The sequence below is a fragment of the Salvia hispanica genome, chromosome 1 (genome assembly GCF_029641045.1).
Source record: "Salvia hispanica isolate PSC_SH4W2 chromosome 1, Shi_PSC_v1, whole genome shotgun sequence".
NCBI lineage: Eukaryota > Viridiplantae > Streptophyta > Magnoliopsida > Lamiales > Lamiaceae > Salvia > Salvia hispanica.
Window position 1 is genome coordinate 47,616,008 of NC_142692.1, and position 23,616 is coordinate 47,639,623.

At 36.3% G+C, this 23,616-nt stretch overlaps 2 protein-coding genes and 1 pseudogene across 3 annotated transcripts; 1 reads left to right on the plus strand and 2 right to left on the minus strand.

The window, feature by feature from the left end:
- Positions 1 to 1,184: 1,184 nt before the first annotated feature.
- LOC125223115 (exocyst complex component SEC3A-like) lies at positions 1,185 to 14,233 on the plus strand. The gene is made up of 25 exons (XM_048126104.2): positions 1,185 to 1,539; positions 2,558 to 2,628; positions 2,949 to 3,029; positions 3,146 to 3,213; positions 3,313 to 3,415; positions 3,861 to 4,009; positions 6,037 to 6,154; positions 6,361 to 6,465; positions 6,837 to 6,938; positions 7,083 to 7,220; positions 7,492 to 7,620; positions 7,706 to 7,786; positions 7,919 to 7,993; positions 8,663 to 8,836; positions 8,943 to 9,090; positions 9,165 to 9,229; positions 9,343 to 9,513; positions 10,155 to 10,234; positions 11,041 to 11,122; positions 11,913 to 12,010; positions 12,138 to 12,246; positions 12,661 to 12,729; positions 13,444 to 13,509; positions 13,598 to 13,690; positions 13,921 to 14,233. Exons 1-25 carry the CDS (start codon positions 1,362 to 1,364, stop codon positions 14,029 to 14,031), a joined length of 2,664 nt encoding a protein of 887 aa, XP_047982061.1. The 5' UTR covers positions 1,185 to 1,361; the 3' UTR covers positions 14,032 to 14,233.
- Positions 14,234 to 15,407: 1,174 nt separating this feature from the next.
- On the minus strand, positions 15,408 to 18,901 carry LOC125218469 (octanoyltransferase LIP2p, chloroplastic-like; annotated as a pseudogene). The gene is made up of 5 exons (XR_016133584.1): positions 18,834 to 18,901; positions 18,528 to 18,630; positions 17,334 to 17,562; positions 16,764 to 16,914; positions 15,408 to 15,937 (listed from the first exon to the last, which is right to left on the minus strand). The product of XR_016133584.1 is annotated as an octanoyltransferase LIP2p, chloroplastic-like (transcript).
- Positions 18,902 to 19,837: 936 nt separating this feature from the next.
- Positions 19,838 to 21,592, minus strand: LOC125217865 (allene oxide synthase 1, chloroplastic). Its single transcript, XM_048119428.2, has one exon. It carries the CDS (start codon positions 21,498 to 21,500, stop codon positions 19,941 to 19,943), a length of 1,560 nt encoding a protein of 519 aa, XP_047975385.1. The 5' UTR covers positions 21,501 to 21,592; the 3' UTR covers positions 19,838 to 19,940.
- Between the last annotated feature and the right edge of the window lie 2,024 nt (positions 21,593 to 23,616).

Here is a 23,616-nt window from a genome sequence, read left to right on the forward strand (position 1 = left end):
ATGTATTGTTAGGATTGTAAATGTATAATGATTAAATATGATTTTATTAATTAATAATTATTAATTGAAAAAGTAGTATTATATGAAAAAATGACCTAAAATCGTGCCGTAAATATTGGTAAAAAATACCACAAATATACAAATAAAACACTAAAAAAAAGAAAAAAGAAAGAGGAGAAAAAACAGAAACAAAAGAAAGAAAAATGAAATCACGTGTTTGGTACTCCACAATTTCATTGAAATTTCCGAAACTACCCTCTATGGCCCAGAAATCACATGTGTGATACATAGAGTTATTATCTAAAATACTACTCCTACTACTATAAAAAAGACCATGGACTATTTTTGTGCAAAATTAAAAAACCATGTTCCATTTTCGAAGTTCACTCTAAATTCATTAGTTTTACATTGAAGAAAGTTAAAAAGATGCACTTAATAATATGTTGTAAATATACAAACATCAGATGTTATCGGTTGCGTAAACAAGCTTTGTTCTTTTTTGAATTTGGATAGACTAGTAACTATCAATGAGTTTGATTTTTTCGCTTAAACTCTAATATCCTCCAAACTTATGATTTTTCTTCTGAAATTGCATTCCCACCAATATTGTTATGTCGACAATCCTCATGAAAGAAAGAAATCCTTGCAAAGGTACTCAATATTACTTATATAAATATTTACATATTTATGAATATTAAAGTCCACAAAATTTTAATAAGTACAAATTTACGGCATAAACTCAGTTCTACTAAAATTGCAGTTTGTTAATAAATTGTTTATTTGGTCATGCAACTCTGTGACCATTCTTATCATTTTTATATCATTTTTTTTTATGAATTTTTACTAATTTTTAAAAAATATTATGATAAATAATTTTTATCCACATAAATAATTCATTATATGAGAAAAATTTATATCCTTTGAAATAATTGTTTTTTTGTTAAGACTCTACCGAGTTTGGATCTATTTATATTAGTTGAGGGAGATGAGAAGGATTATTGTAGTATAATTTGTTATCTAGATCTCTCTACTTTTAGTAATCGAATGTTTCTAAATGAACTTCTAGAAAGTTTATTACAGTTGAATAGCTTCTAAACTTTTAATTATTTGATAAATAATAAAAAATTGTTCAAGTAAAAAATGAATTAAGTTTGTACTCAGTAATAATCGTATGATTTTTTCTCAAATGTAAATAAGGAGACTATAGTGATGATGCTTTCTTACAGTAGCGCAGTTCTATTTTGACATTCATCTGACTTGAATTGTTGCTGGTTTCCTCCATCACCAGCTTTCCCCCTTCGCCTCTTTACTGTAAACCCCAGCTTCCAACTCATTTTCTCTCTCTTCAGAGCTGAGCAACAATGGCGAAGTCGAGCGCTGACGACGAGGAGCTCCGGAGAGCCTGCGCGGCGGCGATCGAGGGCACCGATCAGGAGATCCTCATGTCGATCAGAGTGGCCAAGAGCCGAGGGATCTGGGCCAAATCCGGAAAATTAGGACGCAATCACATGGCCAAGCCCCGAGTTCTCGCCATTTCGAGTATTGTTATTCGATTCGCTTCCACATATTCTTATTTCGCTTAATTTTACTCGTTTTTGCGAGGAGATGATTAGTGTAGTACTCGATTTATGCCGCCTGCTTGAATTAGTGATTCTGATTAACTTGAGAATTGGTCGACAACTAGCGAGGATTTACTGGAACTTTGATGGAGAGTAATTACGTGTTGGATGTGCTTGTGGGTTAGTAAACTAAGGCTTGGGTTAGCTTTGGCTGTCAACATTGGTAGCGAGGGTGGGAAGTAGTTGCTACTCAAAGCATTTTTACTCTTCTAAACCTCGAGATTGAGCGCAACTCATGTTACGATCTTATCATATTAGTTTTCCATATTTGGCATAAGTTGTGTTCTAAGTACTAATTTTAGAGGTCTATTGTCAAGTCAGTTTCAGTTAGCATCAGAAATTGTGTTGGACACATCAATGTCAACTTTGCTATATTTAGATTCTTGTATTTAACTAGGTTTGGGGAAATTTGTATGAATTCTTTTAACTATGTGCATGTGTTTTTTGTTATTTAAATGAAGATAGCCCGTACGATGGAATTACCGTACTCATGTTCTGGATATGTGTTGGAACTGGAAAGACAGATATTCATACTAATACATTAGCTTGACATGACGTAAGGGATTTGAATAAGAAACGGTCCGTCGAATGCTGGGAAACATGTGTTTGCTTCAATTTTGGGCATGATGGTATTGTTAGCACTGTTCGAAATAAATTTGTTTCCATCCCCTTCCTCATCTAAAAAACATTGCTTGAATACAGTTATAAAGGTCTTTAATGTGGTTTATTGATCATCTTCAAGGCTTTCCTCTGATCTTGATGAGCTACATAACAGATGACTGCACCTTTTCTTCATGTTGATTGTGTGCATAGTGTAGATATTATAATAGTAACTGGTGGAACAGTCTTAGCTGCTCTGTTCTAATTCTGGAATGAATAAAATATTGATCATGTGATGTTATTATTGTTTGTCTAATTGCTTGATATGTTGCTTGCAGCAAAGGCAAAAGGCCAAGGAGCATCAGTGTTTCTTCATGTGTTAAAATATTCCACCGGAGGTGTTCTTGAAGTAAGTATCATATCTTATTTTAAAGTTTTTATGATGTACACTATCTTTTTTCATATATTCGGTTTCTTCTTGTTCACCACAGTAGAGATAGTTACATGGTTTCACGAATATTGAGTAACAATTTTAACAACTCAAGCTTATAATCCATGAGCACTAATTACTTGTGAGCAAAGTGTAGATTTAACAACTGGGATAGAAAACTGAATTTGAAATTTGCATATATAATCTTATCTGACACCTTTCTGATTATCAGGCATATCACTTTGTTTTGAGGGTTTGAAGTATGTTTTGGCTTACATTATATTTCCTTTGATGTATAGCCTGCAAAACTATACAAGCTGAAGCATCTATCAAAAGTTGACGTCGTTACAAATGATCCGAGTGGATGTACTTTTATGCTGGTACATAGATCCTGGCCTCTATATACATCCTTGCTAAAAATATTTATTTCTATAAGTTCATGATCTTTGCTAAACAAATGTTGTGAAAGTGATTAATGCTGATCATGTTTATCAAGGGATTTGATAACCTCAGAAATCAGAGTGTTGCCCCATCTCAGTGGACAATGCGCAATGTTGATGACAGGTATGCCCCTTCAGGCAGTTATTGGTTATGATTTTCCTTTCACCTTCTTCCTCTGCTGATGACCCCCCCCCCCTCTATGTTGGCGTCGATGTGCCTTAGGAACCGTCTACTGCTTTGCATCTTAAATATCTGCAAGGATGTGCTGGGACGTCTTCCTAAAGTTGTTGGTATAGACGTTGTGGAGATGGCTCTTTGGGCTAAGGTGCAGCATGATATAAATTTGGTTATTAATGTTTCCATCACTTTTTCAACCACAGTCAAACAAATATATTTGACATTGTTTTTTCAATCCTTGAACTCTGGGCACTACTATTAATATTATTTAAATTTTTATAAATACTTATCTTCCTTTCACAGACCATACGATGTACTGATAATGATTCGTTTAGGAATTGCTTATTTTTCTATTTCCTTCCCAAGTTTCTTTATGAATATCATGATATCTATGCATGCCCGGACAAACCTCTTTATGATACTTGGTTGATGTATATAATGGATAACTTTTCAGATTATAAGAGAGTATATACATCAATTATCAGTTTTCTGTGTAATTGATATGATCTGTAATTCTGTATGGTGTACAGGACCATGATTGTAATAGTTATACTCCGTTTTTGTGATCAGAGTTTATTTTGTATCTTTTACAGGAAAATACACCAGCCATTTCTAAGCAACAAGGTGTCGTTCAAGATGGGCCTATTGTGGCTGCAGTTGCAGAAACTGACACAAAAGTGACTGTTGAAAGGGAACTTGTATCTCAAGTGGAGGAAGAGGATATGGAGGCTCTTTTAGGAACGTATGTACTTTATTTGAATATAAGATTCCTTCCTTGCGCTGAGCTCTTAGAATATAGTCAAACTAGTTATAACTACTATTGTAATGCAATGTTTACAAGTGGAAACAAGAAAGCATCATGGTATCACAATCCTGATTATGAGGAAATCCAGTTTTTACCAGATATGGTTTGTGACGTATGCTTGTTCATGCATAAAATTGCAATTTCTTAGGAGAAGAGTCTTTAAACGTAATTGATTTCAGGGACTGCTAATGTGAGTTAATTTGCGGGAAGTATGGCTCAGTTACAATACATTTGGGACATGGTAGTATGCCATTGATGAGTCTTCATCTAGTTCCTTTAGATGTATAACCTTGAGTATTCTTATTGATTTCTAGATTCTGATCGATGATTCTATAGCTAATATTGATTCTTATTTGAAACCTAAAGTATTACTAAGAAGAAACAATTAACATGTCAATTTACATATGAGTGTATGCAAATTAAGGGAGGAAAATTTGTGCGGATTGAGCATGAAAATCCTTCAGTATAATTTATGAAGATTGTGCCATCATTTAGTAAACTAATGCTTCGTACAAATTCTCAATAGCTGAAACCTGTGCCCTGTTTGTTTAATTGCTAGAAATTTCATAATTCCTTGATTCCCAAAATGACATGGACCAATAAAACATACTCCCTCCACTCCAAAGAAAGAATCCACTTTAAATTGGCCTGGAGTTTTAAGTTAGATTTCACAGCTATTCTTTTTAACCACCAGTACTTTTATTGATTTATTGATTTAGTTACCAGTACTTTTATTGATTTATTATTCTTTTTCTGTGAAATTTAAGTAAAAAAATGCTAATCCTTTCTTCACTATCTTATTTTCCTTGTGCTTATTAAGCTATTTTCATTTGATCCTTCATTTTGTATTTCTATTAAATAAAGCTCAGAGGACTGAATAAACCATGTAAAATTAAAAATAGATTTTCATGTTATAGTTTTGTAAATTTTAATCTAACTGCATACCCTTAAATTAAAAGCTTTATCTTGATTCTGTGGCAAATAATTTTCTTCAGGCATTCTTGTTAAGAATTTTCGACATTGCACATGCTGTTGTCTTTAATGAAGTTTAAGAAAGTATTACTGACTCAGTTTTGTATGCTATAAGGAAAAGATTTGGAAAAAACAGTCAAATGTGAGAAAAGACTGCCTGAAGACTTGAGTTTTATGTATACAAAAATGGGTACTCAATCGTATGGTTGTTGTTGATGATCTTGATTGCAACCAAGATGTTAGTATTGAAGGATCAATTCTTTTCTAGTTGGGGACTAACTCTACCTTTTATGTGGCTCCACTAACCTTCATTCTTTCCTGGTGAGGTTAGATTTCACATTTTACCTGAACTCCTCATTTAAGGGATATGTTTAACCTAATATTAAAATAGCTTTAGATGCATGTGAAAATTGGTGGGACTAATTGGCAGCAGTTAAAATGAGATTGTTAAGGTGCAACCAAGCTGCTATCAGTATATTAGGATTCCTCTCATATTTTCACTGAGAGGACACCTTGGACTGTCCTGGCAAATAGTGGAAGACAGTAGAAGTATTTTCCTGCCACTTGCCATTGTGGACATATTTTACTGATAGACAAGGGTCCTTCGATTGACGATTGCCTCATATTTGAAGGAGTAGGTAGTTCTTTTATTCATGTTCACGGTTAAGTTTTTACCACATGGTCTACCATGTTCATTAGTCCAGGGCCATAAGAATGTCGTTATTATTGAATAAAGCTACCATGGTTTATATATTTATATGCGAGGACTATGAGCTACCATTATAATGTTTAACATTGCTTATTTCTGCGTTCTTTTAGAGACATTATATGGGTTGAGACAGTATACTGTCTTACTATTTCTGTTATTCTAGCTATCTCCGTAGTCCATATGCCCTTTCGTCACAGTTTGCCTCATACTCATTTGTATGCTTTCGCTCTATTTTGTGTTATTTGACCAAGAGCTATGGGTATTGGTAATCATTGATCTGCAGATATGTTATGGGGATTGGTGAAGCTGAAGCCTTTTCTGAGCGGTTGAAACGAGAGCTTCAAGCGTTAGAAGCAGCAAATGTGCATTCAATTTTAGAAAATGAACCTTTAATAAATGAGGTTAGTTATGAGATCCTAATGATTACGTGAGATATCTCTTCTTTTTGTGGAATTTCCATGCACTTAGACTTTTGGAACACTGAAAGGTTGGATGGATAGTGGTGCCCCTTTTGGCTCTTGTGTCTAATTAGATTCAGTTATGCTTTTGTTTTATGCTGGAAGTAGCAATATGTATAAAAATATAAATTCATATTTTTTTCCTGCAGGTATTGCAGGGGCTTGAGTCAGCTACTAGCTGTGTGGAGGACATGGATGAATGGCTAGGGATTTTCAATTTGAAACTTCGCCACATGAGAGAGGACATAGAATCGGTAAAGATCTCTACAAACTGTAATCTGATATGGAAAAGTTTGCCTAGCGACCTACTTTTGTATACCACAAACACCTTATTTTTCCACTGATGTTTCCTCCCACTTTTGAACAAGAGTGATGGGATTAGAACAAAATATATGTTGACTATGTATATTGTCATTGTTGGATTTCACCACTTATGCTGGGTTTGAGCACATACCATACATCCAAATTCCAAACTAATTTATTTAATCCATGTACTTTGACCCATATATTACCTGTTACATTTGAGTTATTTTTCTGATACATTTGAGCTATTTTTCTGATTCTGTTAGAAAAGAAGTGTATTATCACTAGTTTGCTAACATATTTTATGTTCCATGGCCTGCAGATTGAAACACGAAACAACAAGCTGGAAATGCAGTCAGTAAATAATAAATCTTTGATTGAAGAACTTGATAAGCTTCTTGAAAAACTGCGCATCCCATCTGAGGTCCTTCCTCATAGCTTTTTTAGTTTGTGAAATGTGCCTTTTGCAGAATTAGGTGTATTATCTATAGTCTAGCTTCCCCCTACTTAAGTCTGTACATGTGAGAGTTTTAGCATTTAATTTTGTATTTGTTCCTTTAAATTGCAGTATGCAGCATGCCTTACAGGGGGTTCATTCGATGAGGCTCGCATGCTTCAGAACATTGAAGCTTGTGAGTGGCTAGCAAACGCTTTGAGAAACCTTGAAGGTCCCCATTTGGATCATACCTATGCAAACATGAGATCTGTATGTAAGCTTTATGCCTTGAGTCTTTAACTTTTCTGGCCAAGGTTAATTGCACACTGTAGTTACTCATCCTCCAATATAACATTATATATTGCACTCTGGAGTAGTTTGAATTGTTCTGATATTTATGAAAATTCTCTTCTCAGTACTATAATAAAAAAAATAATACTACTAGTTTACTGCAAAAGGATAGTCACCTGAATACCTGATTAAGCTTTGTGATGTATGACAAAGTTGGGATATTTCTCTTACTTGATATGATGGTGAACAGGTTCGGGAGAAGCGGGCAGAACTTGACAAGTTGAGAAACAATTTTGTCAAAAGAGCATCCGAATTCCTGAGGAACTATTTTACTAGTTTGGTGGATTTCATGATAAGTGATAAGAGTTACTTCTCTCAGGTATTCCTTGCACACATAGTGTTGATTAATAATTGTTGGTCTGCTATAATGAGTGTAATTTTGCCGTCGTCTTGGTCTTTAACAGCGTGGACAACTTAAGAGGCCTGATCATGCTGATTTGAGATACAAGTGCAGGACATATGCACGCCTCTTGCAACACTTGAAGGTACAGTAAATCACCCACAACATTTTATGTTTGATATTATTGCATACAATCATGAGCTATATCATTTCTTCATACCATGCCTTAATTTGGGGCTGGCTTCTCTTGCTCCACTTTGCCACTTTCCATTTTCAGACTTTAGATAAGAATTGCCTGGGCCCATTGAGGAAAGCCTATTGCAGCTCTCTTAATTTGCTTCTACGTCGAGAGGTCAGGACACATGATATTTCTTAAACAGCTCTTCATTTTCTTGTCTGATATATCATCGTATATGCATCTACAGCCGCATGCTTTCTAGAAAGATTTTGTATGTAATTTTGATTTTGACTTCACTGTTACACTGTCCACATTGGAGCTATGACTCGTTATGTATGAATTGCTTTCAGTCCTGCTGGATATTTATATGCTTCTCAGAATATGTTTCTTTTATAAATACTCCCTTTGTCCCAAATTATGATTCTCCTATGATCCTATCTTGTTAAGATGTCCAAATAGAAAGGGAATTTCCTATTGGAAATCATTTTCCCAAAGTTACCTTCTCCAGTTAATGGATGATTTGTTGGATGAATTATAACATCAATGAAATTCAGCTTGATATTCTTCTGAATGCTTCTATATATATTTGTATGTTTCTGCAATAACTGTTGTGTTTATCTCATAGGGCTCAAGCAGATCTTTTATCTGCCATTGACAATGTGGGAACAATAAATGTTGTGCAAATTATTTCAAAGATGATACATAAAATTGATCTTTCCATTTTGTTATAATATGATCTTTACATAAAACATTTTGACCAGTGTCTCTGTTTATTTGCTTATATGCATAAAATTTTACCTTATACTTCTAAGATTTCATACATTATTATGATTTCCACCCCAGGCCCGTGAGTTTGCAAATGAACTTCGTGCTAGTACTAAGGCATCAAGGAATCCAACGGTGTGGCTTGATGGTTCTGCAGGATCTAACCAAAATGCTAGTAGTGCAGACACATCTACTGTTTCGGAGGCATATGCAAAAATGCTGACAATTTTTATTCCTCTTCTAGTTGATGAGGTTATAATGAGCTTCCTTCAAACTTCAGTCTCTTGCTGATTTTGCTGCTTTCGTTTTCTTGGAAAGATGCTTGATTCTTGCATATACTCTTGCTTTTGAACTCCAGAGTTCTTTCTTCGCACACTTCATGTGCTTTGAAGTGCCAGCTCTTGTTCCACCTGGAAGCCTTGTCAATGGCAACAAAAATGTACACACTGATGATGAAAATGATGATGATTTGGGCATCATGGACATTGATGATAATGAGAATGATGGTAATCTCCATCTTTCGTCATACTTTCTTCTTTCCATTGCGACATGATCACATCACCCCCTTACAATTCTGCAGGTAAAAAATCTGCAGATCTGCAGGCTTTGAATGAATCACTTCACGATTTACTTGATGGAATACAGGTACTTTAAATTTATAATCTGCAAGTTTTAGTTCTCTGATATAGTACAGTTAAGTTCCCATTTGTTATGGACACTCTTCATCCTCTATTCTTTCTTGCCGTGATAAATTTTAGGAAGATTTCTATGCTGTTGTGGACTGGGCATACAAGATCGACCCTCTTCGGTGTATATCTATGCATGGTACAACAGAACGATATATTTCTGGTCAAAAAGCTGACGCAGCGGGATTTGTGCGTATTTTACTGGATGACCTTGAAAACAGGATTTCTACACAGTTCAGTCGTGTAAGTTCTTATGTTCAAGTAGGAAAAGCACATTCCAGAAATAGACAAAGGGGTAAAGAGTGTGGTGTGTATGCTTCTGTTTGGTTTTCAAAATGTGTTGAAGGATCTTCCAATTTCTATCAATCACTTAATGAGCTTGAATTAGCCTGGCAACCTAAAATAGCATTCCATCCCTCCGGCAATATGTGTCCTGTTTTTCCATTTCGAACTTTCCGCCATTACATGTCCCATTTTCTTTTTACTAAATGTAGTAAGTGGTCCTACATTCCACTAACTCATTACACCCACATTTCATTATAAAAACTAATGCTCTGTAGTATAAAAAAAATGGGACCCACATTCCATTAACTTTTTACACCTACATTCATTCACATTTCATAAACCTGTGCCTGAATCAAAGCAGGACACCTAGGACACATATTGCTGGACAGAGGGAGAAATATGCTACTTATAAGTTCCAACTAATCCTATCTAGGGGGTGAGGGGAGTTGCTAGAAAATATCAAGTCTGACTAAAACAGCTGGCCTCAACTTGGTTATATATACCATTATAGAGTCAGCTATAGTTATATATAACTATATATACAAATGGTACAGTTTGACCAGTGATTTTCATGCACTTAAACATGTACTGTATTCCAGTTTGTGGACGAAGCTTGCCACCAGATTGAGAGAAATGAGCGAAATGTTCGACAAATGGGACTCTTGCCATATATACCAAGGTATACTAAACCTCAAGGTCTTTGAAGTTTTAGAAAACGAACAAATCCATTTCTTATCTTTGATAATTGTGTTTTAGATTGTGTTAGCTGTAGTTCCCATTTTACATCCTGTGTCATGTGTATGATTGTTTGACCAAGACCATAATATTTCCTGAGGACGAAAGCTCTAAACATTTACAATTCCTTTCTGTTAAACATTTTAATTGAAAGAATGTACTCATTCCTGTCCACATAATATTTCTTCTGATCGCTTCTTACATGCATAGTAATGGATCTATGGACTATTTAGCTAATTCAAGCCATAGTGATAGCTTAAACACACAACATTAGACTAGTTCTACAGGTAGCAAGCTGCATCTAACTAGATGCTATTTAAAATCTGGTGTCAGGTCAGCACCACACCGTTGTCATACTCAGATAAGCCTATTACACACCTACATGCTCTTATATTATGGATACCAATGTTGAGTGTGGTCCAGTTTAACATTCGGGGTTGACTCATAGTTTCCTTAGTTTATGGGGATGGTTAGAAGCAATGCTTCAGAAAGATTATGCACCGAATACTGATGTTCACAAATGAAAGCAACTGAGCCTGAAAGTTGGATGTATAATTTGTTCAGAAATTTGTAACTTGGATTTCTTAGCTGACTTTATTATTTTCATTTGCGTGGAATTAAATATCTTTGTGATCTTAAATATCCTTTCGAGAACTTTTTCTGTTCACTCCATGTGTATTAATTTGGCTTTCTTAGGCATTCAACAATGTTTCTCTATCAGCCATGAATTTACTGTTAGTTTTGGCATAGATTTGCTACTCTTGCAACACGTATGGAGCAATACATACAAGGACAATCGAGGGATTTGGTTGATCGGGCGTACACAAAGTTTGTAAGTACTTCTCTTAAACTCTTTTTCTTTAAATTATATGATTTGATTTTATTGTTCCTATCTCTTCTAGATTCATATATATTATGGGTTTTGCATAGTAATGTTCAGTTGCCACTTTCAGTGTGTTCATCCTTGATCTAACTAAAGATGTATATGATACAAACATTCCATCCCACAAAATAGTGCACACTAGGTTGTGGCATGGGTTTTAATAAACATTATGAAGAATGTATTGTGAGTGGAAAAGGGTGCCACTTTTTTTAGGTAGAGTGTATTGTGAGTGGAGAAATGGTAGGCCATGCATGATGAAGTTGTAAATAAGTGGAGAAAGTATGGATGAAAGATAGAAATTTGTATCCAAAAATGACAAAGAAATAAATATGCATTCATTGCGTGGATGGATAAAGTTTAATATTTTGTCTGTGATTTGAGAAGGGAATCACTGAAGAGTGTGACAAACTATCTAATTTCTGTTCTATCTGTCCTGCTGTGCCAGTTCTATTTGATTTATGGTGTAGAAACTGTCAATGATCTTGGAGCCAAATTCTTCTAGAATCTGTTAAGAAAGGGAGAAATATGTAATTATATTATTCTTCTAAACTTCTATTTATGTTTCAGACTTCAAGACGTAGCTCATTATTATTTTTATTATAATAATAATTATAATAGTAGTAATTTTTAGAGGTAAATACATTTAATCATTAATACTATGTATTCATTGACTACAATTATTCTTCATTTTAATGCACAAATTGAAATTTCCTGAGATGTATAAATCATACTTTTGCAGGTAACTGTAATGTTTGCTACATTGGACAAAATTGCTCAATCAGACCCTAAGTATGCAGATATTTTGCTTTTAGAAAATTATGCAGCCTTTCAAAACAGGTATTGCTATCAGAGTTAGTCATTCTATGAATCACATTATGTTATTTGTTATTGCTTTATGCCTGATATTTGTTTTTTTGGATACCATCAAGAACTCTGATATTCACAAGCTAATCACACTGTGCAGTCTGTATGACCTGGCCAATGTTGTGCCCACTTTAGCAAAGTTTTATCACCAAGCAAGTGAAGCTTATGAACAAGCCTGCACACGCTTTATAAACTCAATTATCTTATATGTAAGTTGTTCTCTTTCATGTGAGTCATATCTCTGTTCCTTAATCAGTTAATCTTACAAATCATACATTAGCATCCCATGAGATGCCTTGCAATTTTCCTTCTTGTTTTCCATCTTATCCTCCGCCCCTTCTCTTTTCTTGCTTAGTTAGCCAATGAAACTTCAACTTTGTAATTGAAGTCCCTATCTCTGATGTCATGCGTGATGTCCAATACTGAATTGAAATATCTGCAAAAGAGAGAAAGACATACAAGGGATCTCTGCAAGCTATTTTCTCCTCATCCCCTTGAGTCACTTCTCAATATCCATTGACATATCAAGCTCTTAATTTGATCGTATTCTGTCATAATATGTGCATTGGTTTGATTTTCTGGAATTTACATATTGAGAAATTTGTTTGATGTTCCCAATGCAGCAATTTGAACGCCTTTTCCAGTTTTCACGCAGAATAGAGGACCTAATGTATACAATTACACCAGAGGAGGTAAATCTTAAGCACGCGCCTTATGAATCATACTGATTCTAGAGTGTAGTTATTTTTCTTTCTTTCTTGTTCATCTTCTTCATATTCTCCATCCCCACGTTTTAAAGTCTTCTCCTAGTCATAGCATAAATTTCACGCCATTTCTCTCTCTCTAGATTCCAATATTTCTTGTAACTTCTTCTAGGGTCTGTCATTATAATTTGCCACTCAAACTGTGTTTTCCATTTTTCTGCCTAATCCTCATCCCATCTTTTGCATTTTTCTAGACCTTGCCAGATTTTACCGGAGACTGATTTTTATTGTTGATCTATGCATTTTGGGGTTTGAGATCATATATTTACACATTTTTTTATAGCAAAGGGAATAATTCATCACGTTTGTACTTGTAACCTAATGATGCATAGAATTTACCTTCCCTCCCAAAAAAGGAAGAAAAATCTAGTATGGCAAGGTGCAAAATGTTAAGGTTCATGGGTAATTGCAATAATCCAATTTCTGATAAGAATGCAGTCCATTAAACAGTGAAAGGAACCCCATGTTGCCTTTACTAGTGGTCATTCCTATAGATTTTTTCCTGTGATTGAGTAATGTAAGATGCATACAAGCTTCAGTTCTAATTGATGCCATGTCAACTTAAGCATTTTAATTCTTTACTCTCCAGAGCTTTTCTTACTAAATTCTCGAGACTAAGCATGAGATAATGCAAAATTTCAGATACCATTCCAGCTAGGATTGTCAAAAATGGATTTGCGCAAAGTTGTGAAATCAAGTCTATCTGGGGTATGACTGATTATTGACTTTGAGATTTGGCATCTGACTAGAACAATAATATCCTCTGGCACAAATTGTTATATCTTATGACATGTAGGTTGACAAGTCCATCGCGGCAATGTATAAAAGATTACAGAAGAATTTGACAACATCAGAGGAGCTGTTACCTTCACTATGGGACAAGTGCAAGGTATTTTTTTTAGTTATACAGTCATCTCCTTTAACTTGAAACTGTCCTTGCAATGACAGTCAATTGTGTATTCCATGGTTTTGCAACTCATCTAATATCAGAATGTTGACATTTCTGAATTGAATGAACAACAGAGAGTATGCTCATTTTGCTATCTAAATGTGCATCATTCCTAATAAAATGGAGTATATTATGAACTACCTTACTGATATATCTGAAACTAATGGCAGAAAGAGTTTCTAGACAAGTACGACAGCTTTGCCCAACTTGTCGTTAAAATTTATCCGACAGAGTCCATCCCTCCCGTTTCAGAAATGAGAGATCTACTGGCATCTATGTAAATGAGCAGCCGGTAAATTTCATGAGTGTATAAAAAGTTGTTGATCAAATTACTTTACTTATCTCTTCCACTGCATTTTGGTGGAGGCTCACAATTTGATTTATTCAAAGAAAGTCGTTAGTATAGTATCTAGTGGCTATCCTTTGTATTACACGCTTAATCCATGATTGTTATGATTAGTGTAAATCTATTTTTTCCAGTTATTCTGCTTCATCTTCATTTTTTTCTGCAGTTATTTAAATGCGTAGTAATTTGGAGCTCGCTATTTAGTATATTGCAGTATATTTTTTTAAATAAATAAAGTCATCTGATATGTTCCAGTTATTTGCAAAGGAACATATTATTGGGCAGTAAGTTATTTATACGTCCATGGATGTTGGATTATTGCAAATTACATAGTGCCTTTTTTTAATCACTCGTATAAATATGACCACCCCTAATTCCTTGTAAATCTCTTCAAATCTGACCGCCATTGACGAAGCCTCCGCTGCCGCAGCCTCCGAGCATCAATTCGCCATTGACAGCATCGCAGAGGAACATCTGAGTTTTAGAAATAATTAGAGTAAAAAATCAGAATTAAAAGTCTAATTTGGTTAAAATTGGGTTAAACTCGTTGACTGTTATAAAATTAACAGGATTATTGACGGAGGACCAATTGTGATCCGATTTGAAATGTGCAGAACCAAAAAATTAAAAAGATTATATGTTAAGGACCAGTTTTGGCCTTTTCTCTTATTATAATTATAAAAAAGTACATAAAACTAGTTACAGACGTAACCAACAGTATTCTATGTGAGTATATTTTTTGAATTTAGTATTCTAGATTGAAGGATGAGTAAAATGTAAATAATCAATCAACTTTGATGTACTAATAAAATAGTCATTTAATTGGGTGATTAAGATGTGACTTGAGTTATCTGTCATAGATTTGAATTTGATCCATCTAAAGTCTAAACCAAATAGTATTTGATTAATTTGAATTACTTTTATCATACATGCTTTACCACCACTCAAACCAAATCCTTTGTACTTGTGACGATGGTCTTGTAACAAGTCTAGTATATAAATGTGTGGAGCACATTTATATACTCCATGTTTTTTTGGCATGCTGACACAAACCAAAACACGGCAACGTCTTCTTCGAACTTCTACCACTACAGTAGTCTATATGACTCAATGATTGGTCTAATCCAGTTTGGTATAACTCATCTATCTTAAAAATTATATGATAAAAAATAATCTAAAATGTGTGTTTTTATCAAAAAGATCTAAGTGCAACCCCACGAATCTTCCACAAAATCCATTATACGTGCTTAACTTGACATCATTCCTCATTCAATTACTATCAATCAAACATGTAATTTTAAACCCTAAAAATTATCGAAATGCCCCTTTCTAGACTAATTCTCAATGGTTAAACAATCTCAAATGTATTCTTGTTTACAGGTTGAGAAATTTGATCAATTGAGAGAGAGAGAGAGAGAGAGAGAGCTACACACACATACACTAATACCTCTAGGTAACTCCTGGCCCACCAATCTATTGATGAGAGGGGAAACGTAGAGCGAGACTTAGATAACCATGCAAGCTAACTTCTCTTATTAACTGAGCTTAGATTTGTCCAAGCCCCATTTTTGTGTAGCTTTAGCAGAGATCTACCTGGAATATTTCACAAAAGTGTGTGACCAGTGATTTACATGAAATATCAATCAATTCACTATCATCATCATCTTCTTTGTTGCCTTGAGACCGGAGTATACCTTTTATGCTTCCAACTTGACGATCGTTAATCCCACATGGGACTATGCGTTGAAAGGGCATTAGGTCTGTCGTCACATTAAGTGCCAAACCGTGATATGTTATCCATCTCGATATCTTTACACCGATGGCTGCTAATTTCTCATTACCTGTTCCCATTTATGTCAGCATTTCGTCAATAACTGGACAAAGTGCAAAAAGAAAATTCTGAAACATAAATAACAAGTGTTGATGGCATGCAGTCAACAGAACAAGAGTTTCACAGGCCAAAATGCTTTTTTCAAAGTGGACAAAGACTTGTAAACCATTAAGAAAAACAGCTATACATTGAGAACACCTCCTACAAACCACAATTCATGGAGTGTGTGAGGGTTGACTTCTGAACCAACAGAGATTTTTCAGACGAAATGACACCATATATGTTTCTTATTTGGATTATGATGTTTGCAAAAACTTCTAGTAAATATGTCCCAAAACCCAAAATGATTCTGCAGTAATGACCAACATCTACAAAAACTAGAAAAATACACAAGACGAGAGAGATGGGTGCTAAATGAACATCTGCACTGCCACCATGTTACGAAGAATAACTGGCTAATCACCCAGATTTAAGTACTGGACTGTACATATTATAATCCAAACAAGATTGTGGGACAAACAACATCTTGCTGCCATCCCCAGTCAAGATAGAGCTATAAAATGTTTTCCATAAACTAAATATTTACAAATCTTTCATATTTTGTTCCATCTATTGTCTATTTGGAAGAGTGAATTATGTCTACTCTATAATATATGCAGCACACTCTGTGGTCTACTATTCCCTACATCTCTCTTTGTTCTTTTGGATTGAGCGCTTCTTCACTAGTACAACTTTAAGTAACATGTATTTCTATGTAAATTAACAGCTGAAATACCGAACCACACCGTTTCAAGATGAACAAAGAGAGAAAACTAAAATCAGGTTACAAGTCATACCAACCCAAACACCAGTTAAGCCTGCAATGCGTGATGCTTCAATATCAAATGCAGAGGAGATAGCACGGATAGCAACCTCTTCAAGTGCCCTCAGGTACCAATGAAGATCCATCTTGTGATGCCGTAGATTCATAATAGGGTACATGACTAGCTAAAGCACAACAGAACAGCAGGTTAATCTCACACTAAATTTTTCATTAGCTTAATCATATCTCAACAACATCCTTCCAGTCAACCACTTTTCTACGTTAAACCTCCCAACTCGAATGCAAATCGATGTTCTCAATTTCCATCCCCAATTTCAAAGAAATCGTACACATTTTCTTTTCATCCAAGCACATCTTAAATCAAATAAAGTGCCAATCACTTCAACCGTAGCTGGAAATCAAAATCCTTCCACCCAATTCCCAAATCAACATATATACTTCCAATCCCTCTATGCTCATAACATGAAAGTAAGGGTTTTTAAAAATATTTTATCCAAATTTTGCAAATTCATCAGAATGTTTCAGAGGCTACAATGAACACGATGAAGAAAGAAGAAATCAATAAAATGTGGAAGAGATATACCTGACCAGGGCCGTGATAAGTAACTTCACCGCCGCGTTCGGTTCGATGCAAATCAAAAGGCGCCCAACGTGTAAACAGGTTGGTGCTGCAAAATAATCAAAGATTCAGCAACATCTTCATCCTTTTCACTCAACGCTTTCTTCTCTTCGACGATGGATTTTTGCCATCGCCACGCCTCGGCGTAGAAATCGCACCTGAAATTGGAAGCGGAAAGGGGGGAAATGTAAACCTAACTTGCTCTGAGGTTCAAATTGAGAAGTAAAGAGGGAAAGCGACCTTCTGTTGCGGCTAGGGGTAGGGCTTAGTGAAAGAGAAGGAGTAGCGCAACAGCGATGACGAATTGGAGTTCATTTTGATGGGGATTGTGTTGAGAGGTGTGGATTGGAGCTGAAATTTGGATTGAGTGGGAGAATCATTTGGTAGGATGAAGGAGAGTGACACACACACCATACAAGAGTGAAAACAGGTGGCGCCAAACATCGCCGATTAGAGTTACACTTTGACTTGGAACGAGTTTTAAAAATTATTTGAATATCATGGATGTGGGTCCTATTTTATACTACTCCACTATGTAGTATATTTTCCGTCTCAAGATAAGTGAGCAAAAACTTTTCGGATGAAATTTAAGGAAATGTGATTTTGTTAGTAAAGTGGAGGAGAATAAAGTAAGATACTCCCTCCGTCCGCTATTAGGAGTCTCATTTCATAGCGGCACGAGTTTTAAGAAATGATAAAAAATGGGTGGAAAAAAATTAGTGAAATAGGAGTCCAACGGGTATATATATTAATTTTAAATGAGATGTGAGTGAAATGAGTTAGTGGAAGATGAGACCCTATTACCATTTATGGTAAAAGTGAATCGGGACTCCTATTCACGGACGGACTGAAATGGAAAAACGAGATTCTTATTCACAGACAGATGGAGTAGTTAATAAATTAGAGAGAAAAAGTAAGAGGGAGAATATCAATAAAGGAAATGGTTCACTTATCTTGAGACGTCCTGAAAAGGAACGTGAGTCGCTTCTTGGAATGGAGGAAGTATTAATTTTATAGTAGAGTGTCAGTCTAATGAACTAGTGGAGTATGAATCCGGGGATTTGGAGTTACGAAGGTGTAGCTGGGGCACATATTGTGTTTTCTGGGTTTTCGCCTCCGACCCGAGAAAAGACACGGTCAAGCCAAGCCCTTACCCGCCTGAATGGAATTCATATCTCCTTCGTCTGGTCGAGAAGGGAGAAAGCCCGGAGAACCAGGCTTGCTTAGCTTACAAAGAAGAACTCGGCCTTCGGGGTCAACACTGCAAAATATGGTAAAATGTGTATTTTAATGGACTAAAAGAGTAAATCATTATTGGTGTCCGACCAATAGAGTAAATCAACGGTATTTGACATCATTTCTGAAAATTGTGAAATAACCGACCTTTAATTGCAAAAGAATAGGGAATCACTCATCACGATCTTAATTACTAGTAATACTACTATTCATGCAACCACCATCTACCTATTACGGTGGACCAAACGTTGTACTGATAGACTCTCAAAAGTCAATTGTTCTAAGTTGATAGGCATTCTTTATTAATTTTTGTAATTGTCGGTATTAAAGAGACGTGTAAATCAAATGGGCCAAACACTTTTTATAAGAGGTATTATGTCGACATAAGTTTGCCATTTATGGAAAGCCATTTTGAAAGAAAAACCAACTAAATACTAGTAGTAAGTATTTCAGATGGTAATATGATATCTATATTGATTATAGGGGTACAATAAAAGGTGGGTCAACTATTCCATCCAATAATATTGAGCTTGTTTCTCATCTTCTCACGGCAAAGACGCGGACGTGGCAATTTCACCAAAATTTCTTCATGTAGTGGACAAGAGAGAATTTGATTAAGTGGTATTCTTGAAATACTCCTATTAGTTAATATTGTAAAATTAACTTTATTTTGGGTGAGTTGCAAAAATAAAATTCAAAATAGTTTAACTTTGATGCTGGAAAATATATTACTCGAAAATATGGCTTTGTTTTAATACCGATAAATTCAAAAAACATATACTACTACTCTCTTTGTCTCAACTTTAAGTATTTTAATGCATAATTAATAAAATAAGAGAGATATTAAAAGAAAAATTGATTAAGTTATTATTAACGAATAAAGAGTCACAAACAAGAAAAAAGTTTTCCAAAATATAAAGGTAATTTAAGGGACGGATCAAAATGAAAATAATTATTATTTTTAAAGGACGAAATTAAATTAGTACTCCATATGAATGTCAAAACAAAGTTATTTTGTTAGTACTTTTTAAAGTAGATATTTCATGCAATTACGAATTAAAATCCGAAACATTTTGATGCCCAAATGAAATATATTTTCATAGTACTATAAGTTAACAAATAAATCTAAATATAATCTGATTTATGCTTTCTATGACTTTTCTGCTCTATATTTGCAACTTGCACCTAAATTTTTTTTGTAACACTATCAAGTACTACTAACTAGAAAAATATCAGTACGATTAAGAAATTATATTTGATAAAACAAAAAGGTTACAATATACAACCCCACAAACCACTACTAAGTACCATCACCACCACTACTCCGCCGCAGATTCAAAAACTCGCCCTTTTCAACGACGTCAATTTAATCGAGTTCCCCAGCGGCGACGTCGAAACCTCGATGTCAAACGAATCGTAGCGGCGGAATATCTCCACCAGCAGCAACCTCGCCGCCAGCACCACGAAGTCCTTCCCGGCGCACTGCTTGTTGTTCACCGTGGCGTGCTCATTCTCCGGCCCGTTCGACCACACCACGTGCTTCAGCAGCCTCTCCCCTTCCTCCCCCACGAACCGGCCCGGCACGAACTCCTCGGCCCGCTCGAATATCCGCGGGTCCTTGGTCGCGAACGGCTGGAACCCGAACAGCATCTCCCCCTCCTTGATCTCGAACGCCGCGTCGTGCGACTCCACCACGAAGTCGCGCTTCGCCTTGGCGTACTGAGACGCCACGGGCGGCTCCACCCGCAGCGCCTCGTACACCACTGATTTCATCAGCGGCATACTCTCCATGGCCGCCATGGTGACGCCGCCGTGGGACGCGACCGCTGCACGGACCTCGCGGGCGAGATCCGTGTGCAGGCGCGTCCCGCCGCGGCCGACCCATTTGAGGATGTTTGGGAAGAGCTTCTTCATCCCGCCAAAGGAGTTGAAGCACGTGGTGTATAAGAGGTTGTGGACGGCCTCGTCCGGGGACAGGCCGAGCTTCTCGGCCTGGCACAGAAGCTCGGCCGAGTTGCTATAGAAGAACTCATAAAGTCTCTCATAGTCCTTCTTTATCAAAAAAGGCGGCAGCATGAAATTGTGCAGAAGCCCATCTTCGATGGGCCTTGGCAGGCCCAGAGTCAGCAGCGGATGGAGCTGAAACAGGACCCATTTTGTGATGAGGCTCGGGCCGTCCGGCCCCAGCTTCGTCTCGAGCGGGTCAACCCCGAAGAACGATCGGGCCAGGAAGTTGAAGGCGGCCTGATCGCTCGGGGGGCCGAAGTCGGCCTTCCCTTTGGAAGCCAACTCTTTCTCCAGATTCTCAAACATCTGTGAGTAAGTATGGTGGAACTCCGGCATGAGGCGGTCGCGGCGATAAGAGAGCATGATGAAGATGAGCTTCTTGAGCTTGGCGTGGTTGGGCTCGGAGGGGTCTAAGAAGGAGAGGGTGCGGTAGCCGCCGGTGAGGTCGACGGAGGGCATGTAGGTGCCGGTGAAGAGGTCCTTCTTCTCGACTTTATCGGTGTTGAAGAGGGCGGGGAAGCTCTTGGCGTCGAGCAAAACGACGACGTTGGGGTTGAGGGAGATGAAGGGGCCGGGCGGCATGTTGGCTCGGAACACGGTGGATTGGTATTTCTTGATCCTCGATTTGAAGAATTCGTCGCGCCCTTGGTTGTAGAAGAAGTCTTCTCGGTCCTTCCACGGCCCGATCAAGGGGAGCCCGTAGTCTCCCGGGATTTTGCGGATGGGGAGGGTGGAGGGTTTCGGCGGTGGCGGCGCCGCCGTGAAGGGCGGAGGAAGTGGCTGAGAAATGTATGGTTTCTCGGAAAGAGTGGCGGTGGTGATCGGGTGAGATCGCTTGGGCTTTGAGAAAGCCGGTAGGTTTGAGGGAGAGGAGAAGAGAGAAGCCATTGATGAGTAGATTTGAGTTTGGTAATTGATTGTTGACTATTGGTGGTGGGTATAAATAGGGAGTATAATGAGAATAATAAATAAATAAATTTTGATGAAAGCAAGATGGATTATAAACATGGGTCGGAAGTTATGTACTTTAATACCGGCGCCGTCCAAAAAAGGAATAGTGAAATCGAGAAAAAGTAGGCTCAATTCCGGTTTCCTAGAAATGTCACAATTTGTAGGTATGTAGAAACATAAACGCTTGACCTTAAATAATGTAATTTGTAGCTACTTTTACATATACTGACTAATTTTGTGATACTTACGAAAGTTAAAAACTTGGAGTGAATTTAGGTGGTAATTATGTGCACATATATTAAAGAGGGAAAGTAATGTGAGTTGAACGCTTGAATGAGTGTGAATTATCGTTGGGAGAATTAAAGACATTATAAATTCAGTCCTGTTTTTCAGGTTTGAATACGAAAAATAAATTAATAGTAGTAATAAATACTGAATTCAAATCACATATGGTGGGCTGATTCTCCGTCTGCTTATTACACATGTTCTCGTCTAGAATAGTCAACACAACAAACACCAAAACAAGTCAAAGCTAACTACACGTCACTCCCAAACTCCAGTACATGGACGGTCCTTCGATTATAATGTGCAATAAGCCAATAATAAAAAGATGCCCATGCCAAAGTCAAAGCCAATAGTGCGGGCTGCGCAGAGTATTATATGGAACACCGAACCACCATATTTTCCTTGTTTTCTCCCTATTTCAGGCTATTTATAGAACACCGAACGAACCCTAAATAATAATAATGAAAATGAAAAGAACTAATATATAATCTGCGGCTAGCCCATGTCCATTTCATACCCTAAGTCGCACCTTTTCTAACCCATGATCATTTTTTACATAACTTATACGTTATTGTATTATTATTCCTCTTAGTTTTCGCATCAAACCAAAACTCCCACAACCATGTACCTTATTATCTTACCTATACTCTAATTCGTCTTCAATTATCAAGTTATGCAACATAGTACATACTACATACATGACGTCGAAGATGCAATATATTAATGCCATAGACATGGTGAGCGTTTAATTACTGCCCAATGTGCCTGAAGCAATCTGAAGGCGCATTCCAAGTTTTTTCTTTCCGCCTCATGTCTGCTCTTAAGAATACAACACCCTCTTTGGAGGGATTCATTCTCCACTAACAATACTTTAATTACTTTTTCTATCTACCTCTCTCTTATTTATCAATTTTACATTAAAATCCGTGTCGAACCCAAAATGCATATTCTTTAGGGACGGAATGAATATTTGATAGAGGATCTAATTTTCTTTCAATTTTGATTTTGAATATGAAGTTAAATTTATTTATAAATATACGAGTTTTCAATTATTATCGATTTTTATATGAGTGCCAATTTTCGACGAAGTAACGTTGGCTGGCTGAAGACGAAAATTAATGTTGTTTTATTACTTTAATCGCAATTGATATCAATTTGAAAAATTAAAATAATTGAAAATTTAAATATTTCAAAGTAAAACCTTTAATTCATATACAAATAAAAATTTGGTGAAAGTATGCTCATTTAGATACAATTGCGGAATTATCAAAGTCGCTAACAAATTAAAGCTTATCTTTAGCCATTACTAGTATACCACTTTTCCTACTGTCTATATTTCTGTCCAAGAGTATTTCCAATTATTTACGCTAAACTTAAGTGTATTTTGATGTAAAAGTTTCTCCAATCATTATACTAGATTCAAATTTAAAAATATATTTTTTATATTATGGCATTTTTCTCAATTGTCCAATAATATTATGATTTAAGAGAAATTATGAACGCTTTTGATTAATGAAAAATATGATGCAGATAAAACATCTGGTTATCTGGATGACGTCATTTAATAATTTTTTTAGCTAAATCTATAATTTGATGATTTAAGATTTTTTTATTGCCATGGCTATTTTTAAAAAGATTTGTGTGATCATCCGGCGGTCTTGGGCGCCACCTCTTCTCTCTGTTTTCACTCTTCGGTGGTGTCCATTTCCACCTCCTACCAAATGATTCTCCCACTCAATCCAAATTTCAGCTCCATCCCACACCTCCT

What these genes read in the sequence shown, in the direction of transcription:
- LOC125217865 (XM_048119428.2), bottom strand. Translation starts at nt 21,500, where the DNA reads ATGGCTTCTCTCTTCTCCTCTCCCTCAAACCTACCGGCTTTCTCAAAG.
- LOC125223115 (XM_048126104.2), top strand. Translation starts at nt 1,362, where the DNA reads ATGGCGAAGTCGAGCGCTGACGACGAGGAGCTCCGGAGAGCCTGCGCG. An exon ending in CCGAGTTCTCGCCATTTCGA is followed by an intron (nt 1,540 to 2,557) that starts GTATTGTTATTC and finishes TGTTGCTTGCAG; the next exon opens with CAAAGGCAAAAGGCCAAGGA. An exon ending in TTCCTCTTCTAGTTGATGAG is followed by an intron (nt 8,837 to 8,942) that starts GTTATAATGAGC and finishes TTTGAACTCCAG; the next exon opens with AGTTCTTTCTTCGCACACTT.